Here is a 15,857-nt window from a genome sequence, read left to right as displayed (position 1 = left end):
CCCCCATCAGATGCTTGAGGGCAGGGGCTGCCAGGGACACCTGGGGGAACAGCAAGAGCTGGCGGGACTCAGGAGGGCTTCCTGGGAAAGGTGCCCTTGATGTGGTCTGGAGGGGTTCCCGTCCCTGGGATCTTGGGCCGGGGGGCTTTCCTCACCAGGCCCAGGATGCCGATGGGACTGAGGCCGGTCCCGTGTGTGCACCAGGGAGCCACACAGCCCACAGGTCACAGCAGGACACCCTCAGGGTCTGAAGAGAGGTTCCCGGGAGGCAAGTGGCTGGGCCAGGAACGCCTGGAGGCTAGAGCAAGTGGGGTGCGAGGGGGCTCGGCCGAGGTCAGAGCGGGAACGCCTGCTGCGCCGTGTGGGGGCCTGACCGGCCTGCGGCGTCCTCGACGCCTCTCCGCAGGCCCCGCCCTGGAGCAGCCCGGAGCTGGGTGGGCTGGGCTTCCCAGGACTGGGGACCTGACCTGCAGGGGCTGCATCCCAACCTGGGCTTTCCGTGTGGGTTTGCACCATCACTGGGGTGTGGTGAGGCCAAGAGATCAGGGGACGACTGCCACTGGAAGACGGTTTGTCACAGCTCCCAAGAGGAGGGGCCCAGGGCCGGTCAGGAGGCAGGGAGAGGGGACGGGGCTGGGGTGGGGGGGAGCAGCCTTGACCCGGGTTTCTGTGGGGAGGGATGCACAGCAGGTGAGCGGGCCCAGGCCGGCTAGCGTGAATCATCTCGGGGGGCCCGGGGCGGAGGGGCTGCCCCCAGTCTTCGGTGCCTGGCCCCGGGCAAGTGGGGCGGGTGGAGAGTGGCCCCAGGGACGTGGAGTACCCCGCGGAGGAGGGGTTGTCTGGGGCTGTGGATGGCTGGTGTGCTTGTGAAACCGTTTGCTGTCTCTAGGAATTGGCTGACTCTGGAAGGGGCGGTCTCTCCAGGGTTAGCACGGCCCCAGGGGGCAGGACTCATGCCCCCCGTCCCCAGAAAGCGCTCACCCTCCCCTGAGTCAGGCCGCTCTCCCCAGCCCAGCGTTCCAGGTTCCGTGGCCCCCTGCCCCTCAGACTGGCACTCATCATTCCCTCACGTCTGGAGAAGGGACCCTGGGCAGGCTGACCTGATCTCCTCGGCGTCACCTCCCTTAGTCCCACATGGCACCCCACTCTGTGGTGATGGTGAGCCGGGCACCGGAGCCAAGGTGACCCTGTGGTGGGGGGGTGGGGGGGCTGTACCCACCCAGGAATCCAAGTGGCACTGACCCCAGGCAGCAGCGCTTGCCATGCACCCCCCCCAGTCCCTGAGTGGGGCTGGAGTGCAGCCCAGCCTCCCCGCCCGCCCCATGCACACGTGGGGCCTCTGCTCACCATGGAGACAGTCCTAGAGCCTGTGGGGGCGCGCTGCCTGCCGTGTGCGGAGTCCCTCCGGGCCACGGAAGTTCCAAGTACACACGGGTCCAGGCGGCGCTGGGCACACCAGCCACCAAGGCCCCCGGTCTGTGTCTTTGGCGGGACTGCTCTGCCCAGCCCTGTCCCCTGAGCCAAGGCCTGGCAGGACACTTCAGACCCAGTCTCCTCCAGAGGCCAATTCCTTGGTGTGTGAACTGACCCCTGGCCCCGATTTGCTGGGGAACAGAAAGGAGTCAGTGTCCCACAGAAGCTGACCTCTTCCGGCAGGTGCCAGGGATGCCACCTTGCCTGGAGGGGCCAGAGGGCGCACCGCGGGCGCCGGCGTGCCCCTGACACAGCCTCCACACCCATCTCCCCGCTCCTCCGCTCCAGCCCTGGGCAGGGCAGGTGGGGGTGCCGTCCCTCTCCCCAGAGGAGGGGCTCCCGCAGGAGCTGGGACCCCAGCCCAGACAGCCCGGACTGGAGCCCAGCCCTTGCTCCGTCACACCCGCCCAGCGTGGGCATCTCAGCCGGGCGGGCTCGAGGCCGCGGGCCGGGGCCTGGAGTGGACAGCGGCGCGCGGGCTCCCGCTCCCCTGCGCGGACGGCCGGCGGCGGGGGCCACAGGGGGCCGCACAGAGGCGGGCGGGTGCGCGCGGCCCGGCGCCCCTCCCGGGCCCTGCGGGGAGGCCGGGGCCCAGCTCGGACGGCGGGGGCGGCCCCGCAGGCCCAGCCAGGCCGGCCGCGCCCCCCGGGCCCCAGCCGCCCGGCCGGAGCATTTTGCGGGGCTTCGCAACGTCGCCCCAGTCAGGTGGCAGGCCTGGGACGCGAACCTGCGTCCGGAGCCGCCGCGAGAGTTCTCGGATCCCGGCGCTGGGGGCGGGGCGGGGCTTCTCGCGCGGGGCCTCCTGGGAAGTGAAGTCCGCGGCCGCTCGCGCGTGGCCCTCTGGGAACTGCAGTCCGCGAGCCCGGGCCAGGCACGCTGCGAGCGCGGGCCGACGGCGCGCGGAACTACGCTTCCCGGCATGCCAGGCGTCGCCCGGCCCCCTCCCCGGCCCCGGCCCGTCCGGCCGCCCCGCCCCGCCGCCCGGTCCCGCCCCGTCCGGTGGGGCGACGAGCCGCATGGAGGCCGGCTGAGGAGCGCCGCCCCGCCTTGGTACGCCGCGCGGCACGGGCCTGGGGCGGGGGGCGGTGCGCGGGGGCGCCGGCGGGTCGGGGTCCGCCCGCGGTCCGGGTCGGGAGCCGCCCCGCTCTGGGCCGGGCCCAGCCAGCCCCCAACGTGGGGTCTCGGGCCGGAAGGATCAGCCCCGACCCCCGAGGCTCGCGCGCGGGGTCGAGGTCGACGGCGAGGGTCGCGAGAGATGCAGGGCTCGGGTGGCGCGCGCCGGGGGCCGGGGCCGGGGCCGGGGTCGGGGGCGAGGCCGGGGTCGGGGGCGAGGCCGGGGCCGGGGGTCGGGGTCGGGGTCGGGGGCGAGGCCGGGGGTCGGGGCCGGGGCCGGGGGTCGGGGGCCGGGGCCGGGCGTGAGGCGCAGGGTCGCCTCCTCGCTGGGCGGCGGCGGCGGCAGGCTCTCGCCGGAGACCCCGAGCCCTTCCGCGTGCCCGAGGCCTCTGCCCTTCAAGCCGAGCGAGCAGGGCTGCCACGTGGGCACAAGAGACCACACCTCCGAGACCTCGTAGGTCCCTGCTTGCCTGGCTTCTGCGAAGAGCTTTACTGAGACGTAACTTAACGTGCCACAGAGCGCCACCAAGTTCACGTTTGCGTCTTTGTGAAAATCATCCCGAGAAAGGAAGCCAAGGCACACCGAGAACGAGGGGGAGCTCGCGCAGCAGTCCTCGGCCGACTTCGGGCGTCGGGGCAGCCTCGTCAGGAGACGGGTGGTTTCCAGGTGGAGTCCTCCTGGAGTCCTGGCTTTCGGGGTCCCCTGGAGAGGAAGACGTACAGGCCGCTGGCTCTCCGTTCCTCTGTGCAGACTCCGCTCTCCTGGCCTCTCCCTTCTGCCGTTCTTGCCCCCCTTGTTGTGTGCCTGGGAGGGAGCCCTGACCTTGGGGCCACTGGTCAGCCTTGCAGGATGGTGGTGATGCTGCGGTGTCTGAGGCTGCTGGGCAAAACTGCCAGGAGAGGCCCCGCCTGGTGGGCGGGCAGGCCCCTGCACAGTGCCCTGCAGTGGAGGTCGGTGTGGGGACCCAGCATTGGGCAAAGTCCAGGTTCCAAGGGGGTTGGCCACCTGTGCTCGGCCTCCAGCTCAGGTGTGAGTTGGAACGTGCCCCCTACCCCCATCCTGACCTTTGCAACACCTGCCAGACCCATGGGGGCGGGTCTCTGCTGGCCAAGGTGCCCAGGTTTCTGAAGTGCGGATGTGGGGGGGTCAGGGCTTTGGGCCACAGCCGGCTGCCTCCCAGTTAGTCGTTTCTTCCTCCAGCCCGCTAGTCCGTCCAGTTTGGAACTCTTGGCTTTCTGAGCAGGCCTAGTAGGCTGGTTGGGAGATGGTTTTTCTAGGAACTATATCCAGTGCCGCTCAGCTCTTGGCCAGCGGCCGGAAGCCAGGCTGGGGTCTGGGAGGCAGTTTCTGGTTTCCTAGTTTTTAGAGGGGTGAGCAAGAGAGAATGGCTGTCTCAGTCTGGTCTGCGATCATGGCAAAACACCACTGACGCTTAAACAACAGTTTTCTCACAGCTCTGGAGATGGAAAATTCAAGAGGAAGGTGCTGGCTGATTTGGTGGCTGGCGAGGGTCTTTCTTCCTGGCCTCCAGACAGCTGCCTTTTTGCTGTGCTCTCACAGGGCAGCTCTCTGAGTCTCTTTTCTGGGGCTCAGCCTCCTGACCTCACCCAACCCTAATCATCTCCCCAAATCCCCGCCTCCTAATGTCACCCCATAGGGGTTTGGGCTTCAAAATTGGAATTAGAGGAGGCACACAGTCCAGTCCGTGGCAGTGGTACCTGGAGCGGAGACAGCGGCCAGGGCTGGGCAGGCGGGGGCCTGTGGCTTGCCACGCAGCCTGCAGCCTGCTGCCCTCGGGTCTGCCCTGCGAGGGGAGGGCCACCCCCCCACACTGTCTCCTATGCTGACGCCTCATCCAGCTAGAGCACCGCGACACGCTCCTCGGGGTCCCTGATGCAGTGGGGCTCTCCCGGCCCCGTGAGCAGGTGTGTTCTCTGGTGAACCTGACAGTGTAGTTGCTCGTAGGGGCTGGGGATTCCCTCGGATTTGGAGTTTGTTTTCCTGGAAGCGTGTGACGTGTGGGGCCAGATAAGGGTGCTGTCCCTCTCTGCAGACGGGTCTCTGGAAACCAGGTGGCTGGTCCTGTCCGTGCCCCAGCAGAGGGAAGCCGAGGCGACGTCTCAGTGCTGCGTGCCCTGTGCCACTCGTGGGACGGCTGGGCAGCTGCTCTAACCACCTCGGCCCTGGAGGCAGGAGCTAAGGGTCCTGGCGGGTTGGAGCGGCTTGCGTAACGCTGCGCCACGCCAAGTGGCAGCCTGAGATCTGGCCAGCCCTGTGGCCGTCCCCCACAGCATGGTTGCTGGCAGCTGGCAGCCCAGCTGGCCCGTTTGCCAGAGGACTGGCCTCCGATGGCCGGGTCCAGGAGGCCTCTCCCGCCAGTGAGCCTCAAGCGTCGCCAGGCCGTGCCCCGTGGACAGTCAAGCTCAGCAGTGACTGGGGCGGGGGGGGGGTATACCTGGATCCGCAGGGTCTCAGCATTGTTGGCCACGGCATGGCCAGGTTGCCGGGCGGAAGCCTGGGGCCGCGCTCCCTGGGGCCGTGCTGCCTGGGGAGGGGGCACGTCCATCTCCCACAAGGGTGTTAGCCTGCAGCCTGCTGGTCGCTGCAGTGTGCGGTGGTGTGAGGAGCTGCCAGGACCCGTCGTCCAGAGATTTTGTGGCCAGACACACAGCCTGTGGGTGTGGGGAGATGGAGGCCGGGCCCAGGGTTCTGTGGGGTTGGGCCCTTTGCTCCCCTCCCGTAAATGTTTAGAGAGGCTTGGGTCCCACCGGTAAATGTTGGAAAATGCATCGTGGTGAGCGGGGCTCGGGGCGGAGGGATGGGTGACCCACTGGACCTACTGGCACATTCTTCCAGGGCATCACCAGGGGCCGTGGCGGGGGTTGCGGGAAACCAGGGTATTGGGGAGTGTGTACGTGTGGCGACATCAGAGAATCACGGGCTCTTGGCCCTGAGGGGGCCTCAGTGGCCTTCCTGCCTGACCCCTCCCAGTCCAGGCGCCCACCCCAGGGAGCCCAAGGGGACCTGGGTCCCAGCCATCTCAGGGCTCAGGCTCCTCTGCTCCCTGGGGACAGAGTGAGTCTGGCCAGGCCGAGTGCAGGGAGGGTGAGGGCGGGGCTAACCCAGACCTGTGACCCCGCCCCCGTGGGAGGGAGGCTGAGACCGCGTTGGCTCCCCCTTGCCCGCTGTCACACAGACTTCCCAAGACAGCGCAGGACGCTTCCTGTGAAGTTTCTCTAGTACTTTGGCAGCCTGGTGTGAAGTGGATCGATGGGGCTGCTCTCCTGGGCCGGCTCGGGAACCTGAGGCGGCGGCCCTAGCTCAGTGGCCGACGTGGCTTCCTGTTTCTGTTTCGGTGTGGGCCTTGCATCAGTGGAGCGCCTTCGTCTGTGAAGGGGGAAGGAGGCGGCCCTGGGGGTGGTGAGGCCAGGTGAGCCACTGCCCGTGGGGACCGGGCACCACCGGTGCCGGTGCTGCTTCCCTGATGGTGGGACGCCGGGGGGCCAGGCCAGGATCAGATCCCAGGCCGGCTCCCCTGCCCCCTGCAGAGGGCCACGGCTCTGCCTGCCACCCTTCTCGGCTGGCGGGCCTCCCCAGGACCCAATTGCTTCCTTTGGTCCTGAGCCAGTTTCTTTTCTGGGCCCTTCCCCCGACCTCATTTCTTCCAGAGGGCGCAGCCGTCCTCAGGATGGGCTGCCCCTGCGCTGAGCTGCCTGCCTGAGCCTGTCCTCCCGCCCGCAGGCGAGGAAGCCGGAGCTGCGAGCGGGCTGGAAATGGAGCCCGGGTTAGGGCTGGGCTCCAAGTCACAGGGCACAGGGAGGAAGGAACTTGGCCTTGCGTCGTGTTTATTTTATTATTTGTTTTTCCTCTTTGTTGTGAAAGTTGCGAAAGTGCAGCAGTGAAACTGACGGCACCCCAGGCATGTCCCGCTGCCTGCGTGGGGCCTCCCACCCGTCCACGTGTGACAGACACAGGTTAACCCACAACACGGTGCCACAGCTGAAGGCAGCTTAGAGTCGCTCCTCACGAGACAGCCTCCATTCGCCCATCGGATTCTCCAGTGGGCTCCGCCCGTGGGTGCCAGGCTCTAACTCAGAGCTGGGACCGGAGGCCCTGGCACACTCTGGTTTGAGTTCCAGTGGCATCTTGGGAGGTTGGCGTGACGTCCACGTGGCGGACGCTGCTCCTGTCTGGTGGGGGAGCGCCGGTGTCCAGGACACCACGTCCCGGCCCCCCGACCCCTCCCACCCCCATCCCTGGGGCCCAGCGGTGGTTTCCTCTGGTGGGAGCGGCCTTTGGGGCCCCCACCCCCAACCTCCCGCCGGGAGGAACAGCACAGGAGGCTCCCGCACAACCTCGGGGGCTGTTTCTCGCTCAGCTTCTTCAAGTTTGTGCCTCTTTTCTTAAACCAGAAGACGTCTCGGGTCTCAGCGACCCGCCACACCTGTGCCTGCGCGGACTCCTGTGCCGATGCCGCGGGTGACACGTGCTGTCACCACCTGCGGCTCCGCCTTCCGCGCGCGCTCCGTGCGCAGACTCCCTTCTGCCACTCGGTTTTGTCTGTCTAGGGACGTTTATAAATTGTGTCTTGTTCCAAAGTCAAAAGGGAAGCATCCAGGTCTGGCCAGCCGCCCGGAGGCTGCCCTCCGCGGGCCGAGCGGGCGGCCGGGCGGCACGTCCTGCGCTGGGGCGACGGCGGGCTCGCTGCCCGGCGCCCCCCGTGTCCTGCCCCCCGGCCGGAGCCCCACCGCGCGCTGCCCGCCGTGCCCGGCCGGGCTCCGGGCGCCGACGGGTACCTGTGTTTCCTCAGGCCTCGCACGTCGCTGCCGGGAGCCGCCGCCCAGCCATGGAGGGGCGGCAGGAGCCGCCGCCCGGCGAGGTCAGGGGCCCGGGTGCGGGCGGGGCGGCGCCGTGGGCGGCGGGCCCCCCGGGGAGGGGCTCTGCGGGCACGTGGCGGACGGGTCCCGCGAGGCCCCGGGGAGGCGCGCACCCCCGCTGCAGCGCTCCCCTTCCCTCTGCAGGCTGACGCGGAGCCCGTCGTGACCTCAGGGGGTGCGGAGGTGGTGCCCAGAGCACTCCCCGGAGAACCCCAGGACCTGTGTGCGTGCTCCCCGGGGTCACCATGCCCGGCGGGAGGGGCTGGGGCTGGGGGACCTCCCGGCCTGGGGTGAACCAGGGGGCCTGGCCCACCTGGCCCCGGGGGCTCTTGAGCGCGTGTGGGGCTGCGGCGGGAGCCCCCTCCTCAGGCTGGGAGGCCGGGTGCCTCAGAGCCTCCCCGGAGCCCATGGGCCCTGCGCGGGGGTCTGGGCGGACGCCTGGCCGCACGTCGTGGTGAGCGAGGACCCGTGGCTCGAGGCTGGGAGAGACCCCCGTGCGGACGGACATCCCCAAGCCGGGCCTTGCCGTCCCTGCAGCCGACGTGGACGCTTTCAACCTGCTCCTGGAGATGAAGCTGAAGAGGCGGCGAGAGCGGCCCGACCTGCCGCGCACGGTGACCGAGCTGGTGGCCGAGGACGGGAGCCGGGTGTACGTGGTGGGCACGGCCCACTTCAGCGACGACAGCAGGAAGGACGTGGTGAAGGTGAGGCCCGCGGGCGCCGCTACCGCAGGACACGGCAGCCGGCCCGGCCCTCCCCTCCCTGCTTGCTTCCAGTGCCGAGCGCGGCGCCTCCGCCGCGGAGCGTGGGGGGTTCGCCCCCAGGGGTGGGCCTCCGGGCCCGGCGTGGCTCTGCCCGCAGGGCTGTGGTGAGCCGGTGTGTGCATCGCAGACCATCCGGGAGGTGCAGCCCGACGTGGTGGTGGTGGAGCTCTGCCAGTACCGCGTGTCCATGCTGAAGATGGACGAGCCCACGCTACTGCGTGAGGCCAAGGAGATCAGCCTGGAGAAGCTGCAGCAGGCCGTCAGGCAGGTGCGCGTACACCCGAGCCCCCCAGGGGCGCTCTGGTCCGGGGCCCTTCACCCCGGTCCTAGGGGCAGGGAGGAGAGGTGGCTGATACCCCAGCCCCGAGGCAGGAGCTGGTCAGGGCCCCGGGTGTGCCGGGAGGTCACTGGGCGCGGGGGGGGGGGGGGGCCGCCGTGTGACATGTGGCCCAGAGCTGTGACCCCCACTGTGTCTCTCACAGAGCCCTGGACACAGGACCCAGGTCCCCTCACACTGACAGGCGCCCCAAGGGGCTGTGGACAGAGGAGTTGGGGGTCTGGGCGAGAGGGGAAGGGGGGCATCCGTGGGGCAGAGGCCAGGCAGCTGGTCCGAGACCGTGGCCCGAGGCGGGCCTGCTCCGGCGGGTGGTCAGCAGCGGCCCCTGGCCGTGCAGCGTGGGTGCGATGCCCACCTGCCGGGCGTCTGCGTGGCCCCGCTCCAGCCCGGCGCGCGGGGCGGGCCCCCAGACGTGGCCGCAGGCGCCACGTGCTCGGCCGCGCGTCCGGCTGACCGGCCCCCCCGCCCCGCAGAACGGGGTCATGTCGGGACTGATGCAGATGCTGCTACTGAAGGTGTCGGCCCACATCACCGAGCAGCTGGGCATGGCCCCTGGCGGCGAGTTCAGGGAGGCCTTCAAAGAGGTGCGCGCGGGCCCGGCGGGGGGTGGAGGGGGCGGTGCTCGGGAGCTGCCCCGGGGCCCGGGCTCCCCCGCCAACACCCAGCCCCTGCGCAGGCCAGCAAGGTGCCTTTCTGCAAGTTCCACCTGGGTGACCGGCCCATCCCCGTCACCTTCAAGAGGGCCATCGCCGCCCTCTCCTTCTGGCAGAAGGTCAAGCTGGCCTGGGGTCTGTGTTTCCTGTCGGACCCGATCAGGTAGGGCCCTCGGCCTCCTGGCCTGGGAACGGTAGCCCGTGGCCCGAGGGGGCCCACAGAGTGCCCCGCCCACACGTGGCCTGGTCCGGCCCGGCCCGCCCCGCCCCGCGGCTCGCGGCGCGCTCCTCACTCCCCACGCAGGGCCTCCCCACCCCTTCCTTCCGCCGGGATCTCAGACGGGAGGTGCGAGGTCCCCGCCCGGGTCCGCCGCCCCCACCGCGGGCCGGCCGCCCCCCCCCACCCCCACCCCGGGCTGGCAGCGCGCTCCTCCCCCAGCAAGGATGACGTGGAGCGCTGCAAGCAGAAGGACCTGCTGGAGCAGATGATGGCCGAGATGGTCGGCGAGTTCCCCGACCTGCACCGCACCATCGTGTCTGAGCGCGACGTCTACCTGACCTACATGCTGAGGCAGGCGGCCCGGCGCCTGGAGCTGCCGCGCGCCTCTGATGGTGAGGCCGGGCCGCTGGGGGGGTCGCTGGGGACCTGCCGGGGCCGGTCGGGCAGGCGGGGCTGACCTGTTGCTCCCCCCAGCTGAGCCCAGGAAGTGCGTCCCCTCCGTGGTGGTGGGTGTGGTGGGCATGGGCCACGTCCCCGGCATCGAGAAGAACTGGACCACGGACCTCAACATCCAGGAGATCATGACGTGAGTGCCGCCCGCCCGCCCCTCGCGCCCCCCGCGCACAGAGCTGGGCTGGGGGCCGGGGGCGCGTGCGTCCCCGAGCCGGGGACGAGCTCGAGCCCAGCCCGCCTTCCCTCCCCCAGCGTCCCCCCGCCGTCCATCTCCGGCAGAGTGTCCCGCCTGGCCGTGAAGGCCGCCTTCTTGGGCCTGCTGGGTTACGGCCTGTACTGGATGGGGCGCCGCGCCACCAGCCTGGTCCTGTCCCTGCCCGCCGCCCAGCACTGCCTGCAGAGGGCCTCCGGGGCCTGGCCTCACAAGTAGGAAGGACAGAGGGAACCACCGCGGCTGTCTGGGGGTCCGTCCGGGCTGGGCTGCTCCCGTGTCAGAGCCGAGGGGCGTGGGGGCCGGCCCCCCGAGGAGCTCCTGGGTGCCACCCCCCGTGGGGGTCCCGGCCCAGCCTCGCCTGCCCTCCCGCACCCCGCCCAAATAAAGAATTATTTCATTGTCTGAGCTCGGGCTTCCCAGCAGCCCCTTCCCTACGGGGGGCCCCTCCCTGCAGGCGTGAGGACGTTCCCAGGACGAGCGGGCAGGGGAGGGGCCGAGGCACGGTGGGCTGCAGCCGCCGGCCCCTGCCTCACTGTGCCTTCTCTTCAGGGGCAGGGCGTCCTGCGGGGTTCCGGCCAGCGCCCGGGGAGGGCAGCGTGGCCGTGCGGCCCCTCGCGGGCTCCTTGGGGGCGGCCCCGGGTGGGCGCCAGCAGCAGCGCTGCCTGCAGAGGTTGTGTGGTTTTGGCTTTTAAAGATGTCTGAGACGTTTTTACTCAGGTAATTTTAACTTAAAACAAACTGAAGCAAATGTCAGGAAATACGAGCCTTAAATTTGGTTGGGACAAAGAGAACATCTTTCTCTTGGAGTCTTGGTCCCAGGAGGATGAGCACGTGGCAGGGGTCAGCCTTGGCCGTGGGCAGCCAGGCCGGCCTGCAGGCGCTGCCTGTCCAGGTGCCCCCTGGCTCTACCTCCAGCCGGGGGGTGGGCCCAAGGCGCCGCCCTCTCGGGGGTGAGCCTGCCTGGGCAGTGGGCAGTTGAACCTGCTTCCTGTGCAGTGGTGGAAGGACCTGGGGGTTACCCCGGCCCTCCGTGGATGGACGGCCAGTGTCCACCGGGGCCCGCCAGCCTGCACAGGAACTACCTTGGGGGCGGCCGGGCCTGAGGTCAAGCTGCCCCACACAGCACTTGCCCCTGGTCACCCGTCCACGTAGTCTCCTGGTCACCTGTCTTCTGTGTAGCATCTGTGCATCCCGTCTGGGGCCCAGGGCCACGTTTATTTGTGTTTGTGTTGATTCAGTGTCTAAATCAGGTGAAACCCACGGCCACAAGCTGGGCCAGGGAGCCTCGGGCTGGGCCGTGTCCTTGTCATTCACACACGTGTGTACACGTCCCTTAGAAACTGAAATAAAATCTAATTTTGGAAGCTGTTTTGTGAAATGTGTGGGAAGGGGACCCAAGTGACAGGGAGGGTGGGGAACGGCATCGGGATGCTGGCGACCCCTGCCCTCGCCCTCGGGTCCATGCCCTGGGGCTCCCCGCCCTGGCATGCCGCAGGGAGGCGGTGGGGCGAGCCCAGCAGCCAGAGCAAAGCTCGGTGGGGGCCCGTGGCTCCGATTTGCGCAGAAAGGCGACAGCACAGGGCTGTCCCGGGGCACAGCAGGAGGCCGGCGGGGTGGCCGGGTGGGCCCTTCGCACAGCGTCTGCCCGCCCCGTGCTGCTTCTCACAGCTCTTCTGTGTTCCTCTGCCCTGGGCCAGCTCTGAGGTGCATCGTCAAAGGCCAGTAGGAGTGGCTGGCAGGTCCAAGGTGGGCCGGGGGCTACTCAGCCTCCCCCTGTCCGGGGTCTTCTCTCCACAGTCCAGGTGGTGCTGCTAGAACCCCAAGGTCTGGCCAGGTCTGCACCCTACAGCCCTCTCCCCGTGAGGACTCCCATGGGTACCCACCCTGAACGGCCTGGGAGAGGGGCAGACGAGGACCAGGTCCCCTCCAGTCCCATGTTAGGAGGGCCGGCTGGGCCGGGGGAGGGAGGCGGAGAAGCTAAGGCAGACCTCGCAGGGCAGCCAGCGAGCGCCACGCTGGAGCCACAGGGAGAGGTGGTGTCGGGGCAGCAGGAGGACGCGAGGGCCTGGCAGAGGCTGGGGGCCGGCACGTGGGAAGGGGCCTGAGGCAGGCGCGGCCTGAGCTGAGGGCACCGTGGCTGCCCGTCTGCCAGGACCAGGGTTATGGGTCACCTGCCAGATTGTCCACGGGTCCTTCTCGGGCCCTGGGTCCAGTCACCTGGAGAGCTCCCACCCGTCCTGGCCCACATCCCCCCTACGGAGGGCCTGCTCTTAGCTCTGGGTGGAGAACCAGAGGGCCCCTGTGGTGTGTACGCCAGCCAGAGGGAGCCAGTGCCCCTCGCGGGAGAGCAGCCTGTCCCACTCGGGGCTGTAGAGACAGTTCGTGTGTCACTTTGGCAAAAACAAGAGACGTTACCTTTGGAGGTTGGGAGAGAAGGGCAGGGCCAGGCATCCTGCCCCCAGAGGCCATCCTCAGACACCTGCATCCGGGACAGAGATGTTCTCTGAGCGTTGTCTACAGCCAGGAAAGGGGATGAGAAGCCTAAACCTCTACCTCCAAGGGAACGAACAAAGACACCCAGGGTACAAGTTAAGTACAAAATAACATCCAGCAAGTTGAAGCCAGGGGCCTGAGGCCTGGGGAGCTACGTTGAATCTTCACTCTGTTTCTGAGAATTTTAATGGATTCCAGTGCAAGTTTGTATTACATTGACAAGCAGGAAAAGAACAAGGTTTCATTTTTCAAATATATAAAACTTGCTTAGGGGAGAGCGGACTTTCCTACCCTCTGTACTGGAGAGGGGCAGGCCCCGCAGATCCGCCCAGGCATGGCCAGCACCCGAGGCGCCGACGTCCCTGCCCTGCCCCCAGGTTCTCTGTGACAAGTGCTTAGACAGTGGTTGGACAGTGATTCAGAGTCGAGACGGCAGCAGGGAGAGGCCGCTGGATTTTGAGAGGTGCCAGCAGGAGTGCAAAGAAAGCTTCAGAGACTGGGGAGGTAGGAGGGCCATGCAGCCAGGGCCCCAGGGCCTGTCTGAGAACACAAGGCAGGGGTGGCCGGAAGCAGCAGGCCTGAGCCCGGGTGCCGCACTCTCGCAGGTGGCTACTGGCTGGGGCACATCTTGGGCCTGACCTGCCAGCCTGGCCTGCGCACCGAGCTGATGGTGGACCCGCGGGGCATGGACAGCCACTCGCTGAGGCCTGCTATGCCAACTCCCCTGTGGACGAGGAAGACCGGTTTTACTGGCTCAACCGCGACCTGCACTCGGGCCATGGGTGAGCGTCTGGGAGGGCTCTCCTGCCACCTCCCTGCCCACAAGCATCCTGCCTTGCTGACATACGTTCCACGACAGGGGCTGGGGGGAAGGTTGTGACCCCAGAGACCCCAGCTTCTCAGCCTACTTCTGCCAGCCTCTGCTCTCTGGGAAAGGATGTTGCCCCCAGAGCACCTACCCTGGGGGTCCCAGATGGCCAGGATCCATGACGTGGGTGCCGCGGAGAGGCTGCAGGGCCACCCGCACCTCACAGGGGACTTGTTCCAAGGCTGCGGCGGCACCACCAACCAGGAGGGCCTCGGCTTCCGCATGGCGGACTGCAGCCCTGATGGCTGGGTGCCCCAAGCCAACAGCCCGCAACCGCGCCAGCTGCAGCCGCGATCCCGCAGCACCAGCTGGTGGTACAGTGACAGCGGCCAGACCGGTCTCCACATGCCAAGGCCAGAGCACGCAGGGCACAACCCAGGTGTGAGCTGGAGGACCATGGGCCGGCCCTGTGCCCCAGCGGGCTGCACACCCGCACGTCGCCCATAAGGCCTAGGCCGACGCTGCTGGGAAGACATAGCCTCATTCAGTGCTCAGCCTGTCTATCGGCTGAGTTTTCTTCGCAGGGAGGGCCAGGAAGGGGCCAAGCTCAGCTCCCACACATCAGGGCCACATGGACCCCGCACTGCCAGAGGCACCTGCCTGGACAGCATGGGCCTAGGGAGGTCCAGGAGGACGTGCAGCCCAACAGGGAGGCAGAGGCAAGGTTGCCAAGGCTGGGAGGGCCACTGCTTCTCCCGCACTGACCTGCTGGAACCACTGGAACCCACCGGATGTCCTCTCTGCTGTGAGCTCAGGGAGGGCAGTAGCAGGGCACAGATCCTGGCACCCACAGGCCCTCAAAAACCCAGTCCCACCAGATTCCAGGGTATGGGTAGGACAGTGAGGTGAGGGGGCCAGGAGATAGGTCAGGAGGGCCTGGGCCCAGGGAAGAGGGGAGGCTCAGGCCAGGTCTCCCAAGCAGTTAGGAAGAAGGCTGGGGATGGGGGACTCTGCCAGCAGGCCGGGTGGGGAAGACCCCGGGGGGGCCCAGGTGGAAGGGAAGCCGTCAGGCTGCAGCAGGGGGCTCCGGGCTGCCGAGCACCTACCAGGCCCTCACCGCGTTGTCCCCGTCGTCCCTGGGGCCCCCCACCCCCACCCCACACAGAAGGTGGTGTCACTGTTCATCTCAGAGAAGAGAACCCGGAGCTGGAGGGGGTGGAGGGCTTCCCCGAGGTCACAGAGCCGGCAGGGGCAGAGCGGGTCCCCACGAGGTCTGGGGAGCCACACGGTGGCCCGAGGAGGACGTTCCGACGCGGCTCCCTGAAGTTAGGTGTGGAATCAGGGCGGCAGGAAGAGAGCTGCCCCAGCCAGGGGGGAGCTCATGAGTTTGTCCGGGGGCCCAGGTGGGCGGGGGCTTGAGAACCCCTCCAAGGACCACCCTCGACACGCAGGCACCAGCGGGGTCACCTGGGGGCTCCACAAGGCTCTTCTGAACTGAACCCCTGAGTCACTCTGCAGCGCTGAGCCCAAGTCCTCACTTGCGGGCGGACCCTTCAAGGACAGGCTTGGCCCTCCCCACCCTGTGCCCATCCTAGCCTCCTGGGCGTCTATGGGGGGTTTCTCTGGGCCAGGTGCTGTTCTGGGGAACCTGGTGCCCACGTCGTCAAGTCTCCTGCCCTTCCAGAGCGTGGGTGATGAGAAAGACATACAAGAAACAGGGAAGTAGGGAATGAGCTCATTTCAGAGAGAACTGCAAAGGAAAACACAGGGTGACAGAGGGCAGCCGGGAGAGGTGGGCCTGGGATCCAGCCCGCACGTGAGGAACCCTGCTCCCAGAAGGTGAAGAGCAGGGCCAAAGGCCCTGCACGAGGGAGGCGCCGCCCGGGCTGGCAGGCCCCCGGCTTTGGCTTCGCCCTGTGGCCCTTCCTGGCCCACAGCTGTCCCCCCACTTTTGGCCGGATCTGGACACACTCTGCTCTTTCCCTCCCGTCCCGTGCACAGTGGGCCAAGGGCAATCCAGGGCCAGACCTCAGCAAGGCGCGGGGCCGGGGCTGACCTTGGCTTCACCGCGGCGGGGGGGGAGGGGGGGGCTCCCCGGAGGTCCCCTGTGGACGTCCCTCGGCACGGCCACCGGCCCGGGGTACTCAGCCTGGACTGGCCGGTGCCTCCCAGGGCGGACCTCCAGGGACCTGCCTTTGTGGCGCAGGGCAGTCATTCCGCACGGCCGGGTCACCGCCGCGCGCTCCAGCCCTCCTCCCGGGACCGGGACCGGGACCGGGACCGGGGCCGGGGCCGGGCCGGGCCGGGCCCTCGCTATCCCGGGGGCGGGACCTGGCGCGGAAGGATGGATGGCGCGACCAATCAGAGCCAGGCGTTCGCGGGCTCTGCTCCCGGCAACGGGGCGGCGGGGCGCGGGGCGGGGCTTCCGGTCGGGGCAGAGGGGCTTCCGCC

At 68.5% G+C, this 15,857-nt stretch overlaps 2 protein-coding genes across 9 annotated transcripts; one reads left to right on the top strand and one right to left on the bottom strand.

Moving 5' to 3' along the window:
* The first annotated feature begins 2,461 nt into the window (after positions 1–2,461).
* Positions 2,462–11,469, top strand: TRABD (TraB domain containing). 8 transcript variants are annotated; one of them, XM_057742216.1, is made up of 11 exons: positions 2,468–2,523; positions 3,105–3,253; positions 7,398–7,466; positions 7,609–7,687; positions 8,002–8,168; positions 8,356–8,496; positions 9,039–9,149; positions 9,242–9,381; positions 9,658–9,830; positions 9,913–10,024; positions 10,144–11,469. In XM_057742216.1, the coding sequence occupies exons 3-11, from the start codon at positions 7,434–7,436 to the stop codon at positions 10,319–10,321; spliced, it is 1,134 nt and encodes a 377-aa protein (XP_057598199.1). In that variant the 5' UTR covers positions 2,468–2,523; positions 3,105–3,253; positions 7,398–7,433; the 3' UTR covers positions 10,322–11,469. The 8 variants fall into 8 exon arrangements, with proteins under 8 accessions (XP_057598198.1, XP_057598199.1, XP_057598204.1 ...); XM_057742215.1 differs by lacking the exon at positions 3,105–3,253 and having other exon boundaries at positions 2,462–2,523; XM_057742217.1 differs by lacking the exons at positions 2,468–2,523; positions 3,105–3,253 and adding an exon at positions 3,262–4,512.
* On the bottom strand, positions 10,635–15,675 carry LOC130856787 (uncharacterized). The gene is made up of 4 exons (XM_057741628.1): positions 15,463–15,675; positions 13,558–13,927; positions 12,094–12,250; positions 10,635–10,767 (listed from the first exon to the last, which is right to left on the bottom strand). Exons 1-4 carry the CDS (start codon positions 15,619–15,621, stop codon positions 10,635–10,637), a joined length of 819 nt encoding a protein of 272 aa, XP_057597611.1. The 5' UTR covers positions 15,622–15,675.
* Between the last annotated feature and the right edge of the window lie 182 nt (positions 15,676–15,857).

The sequence above is a fragment of the Hippopotamus amphibius genome, chromosome 7 (genome assembly GCF_030028045.1).
Source record: "Hippopotamus amphibius kiboko isolate mHipAmp2 chromosome 7, mHipAmp2.hap2, whole genome shotgun sequence".
Taxonomy (NCBI): Eukaryota; Metazoa; Chordata; class Mammalia; order Artiodactyla; family Hippopotamidae; genus Hippopotamus; species Hippopotamus amphibius.
The sequence above is the reverse complement of the archived record's forward strand: the minus strand, read 5'-3'. Positions and strand labels throughout refer to the sequence as shown.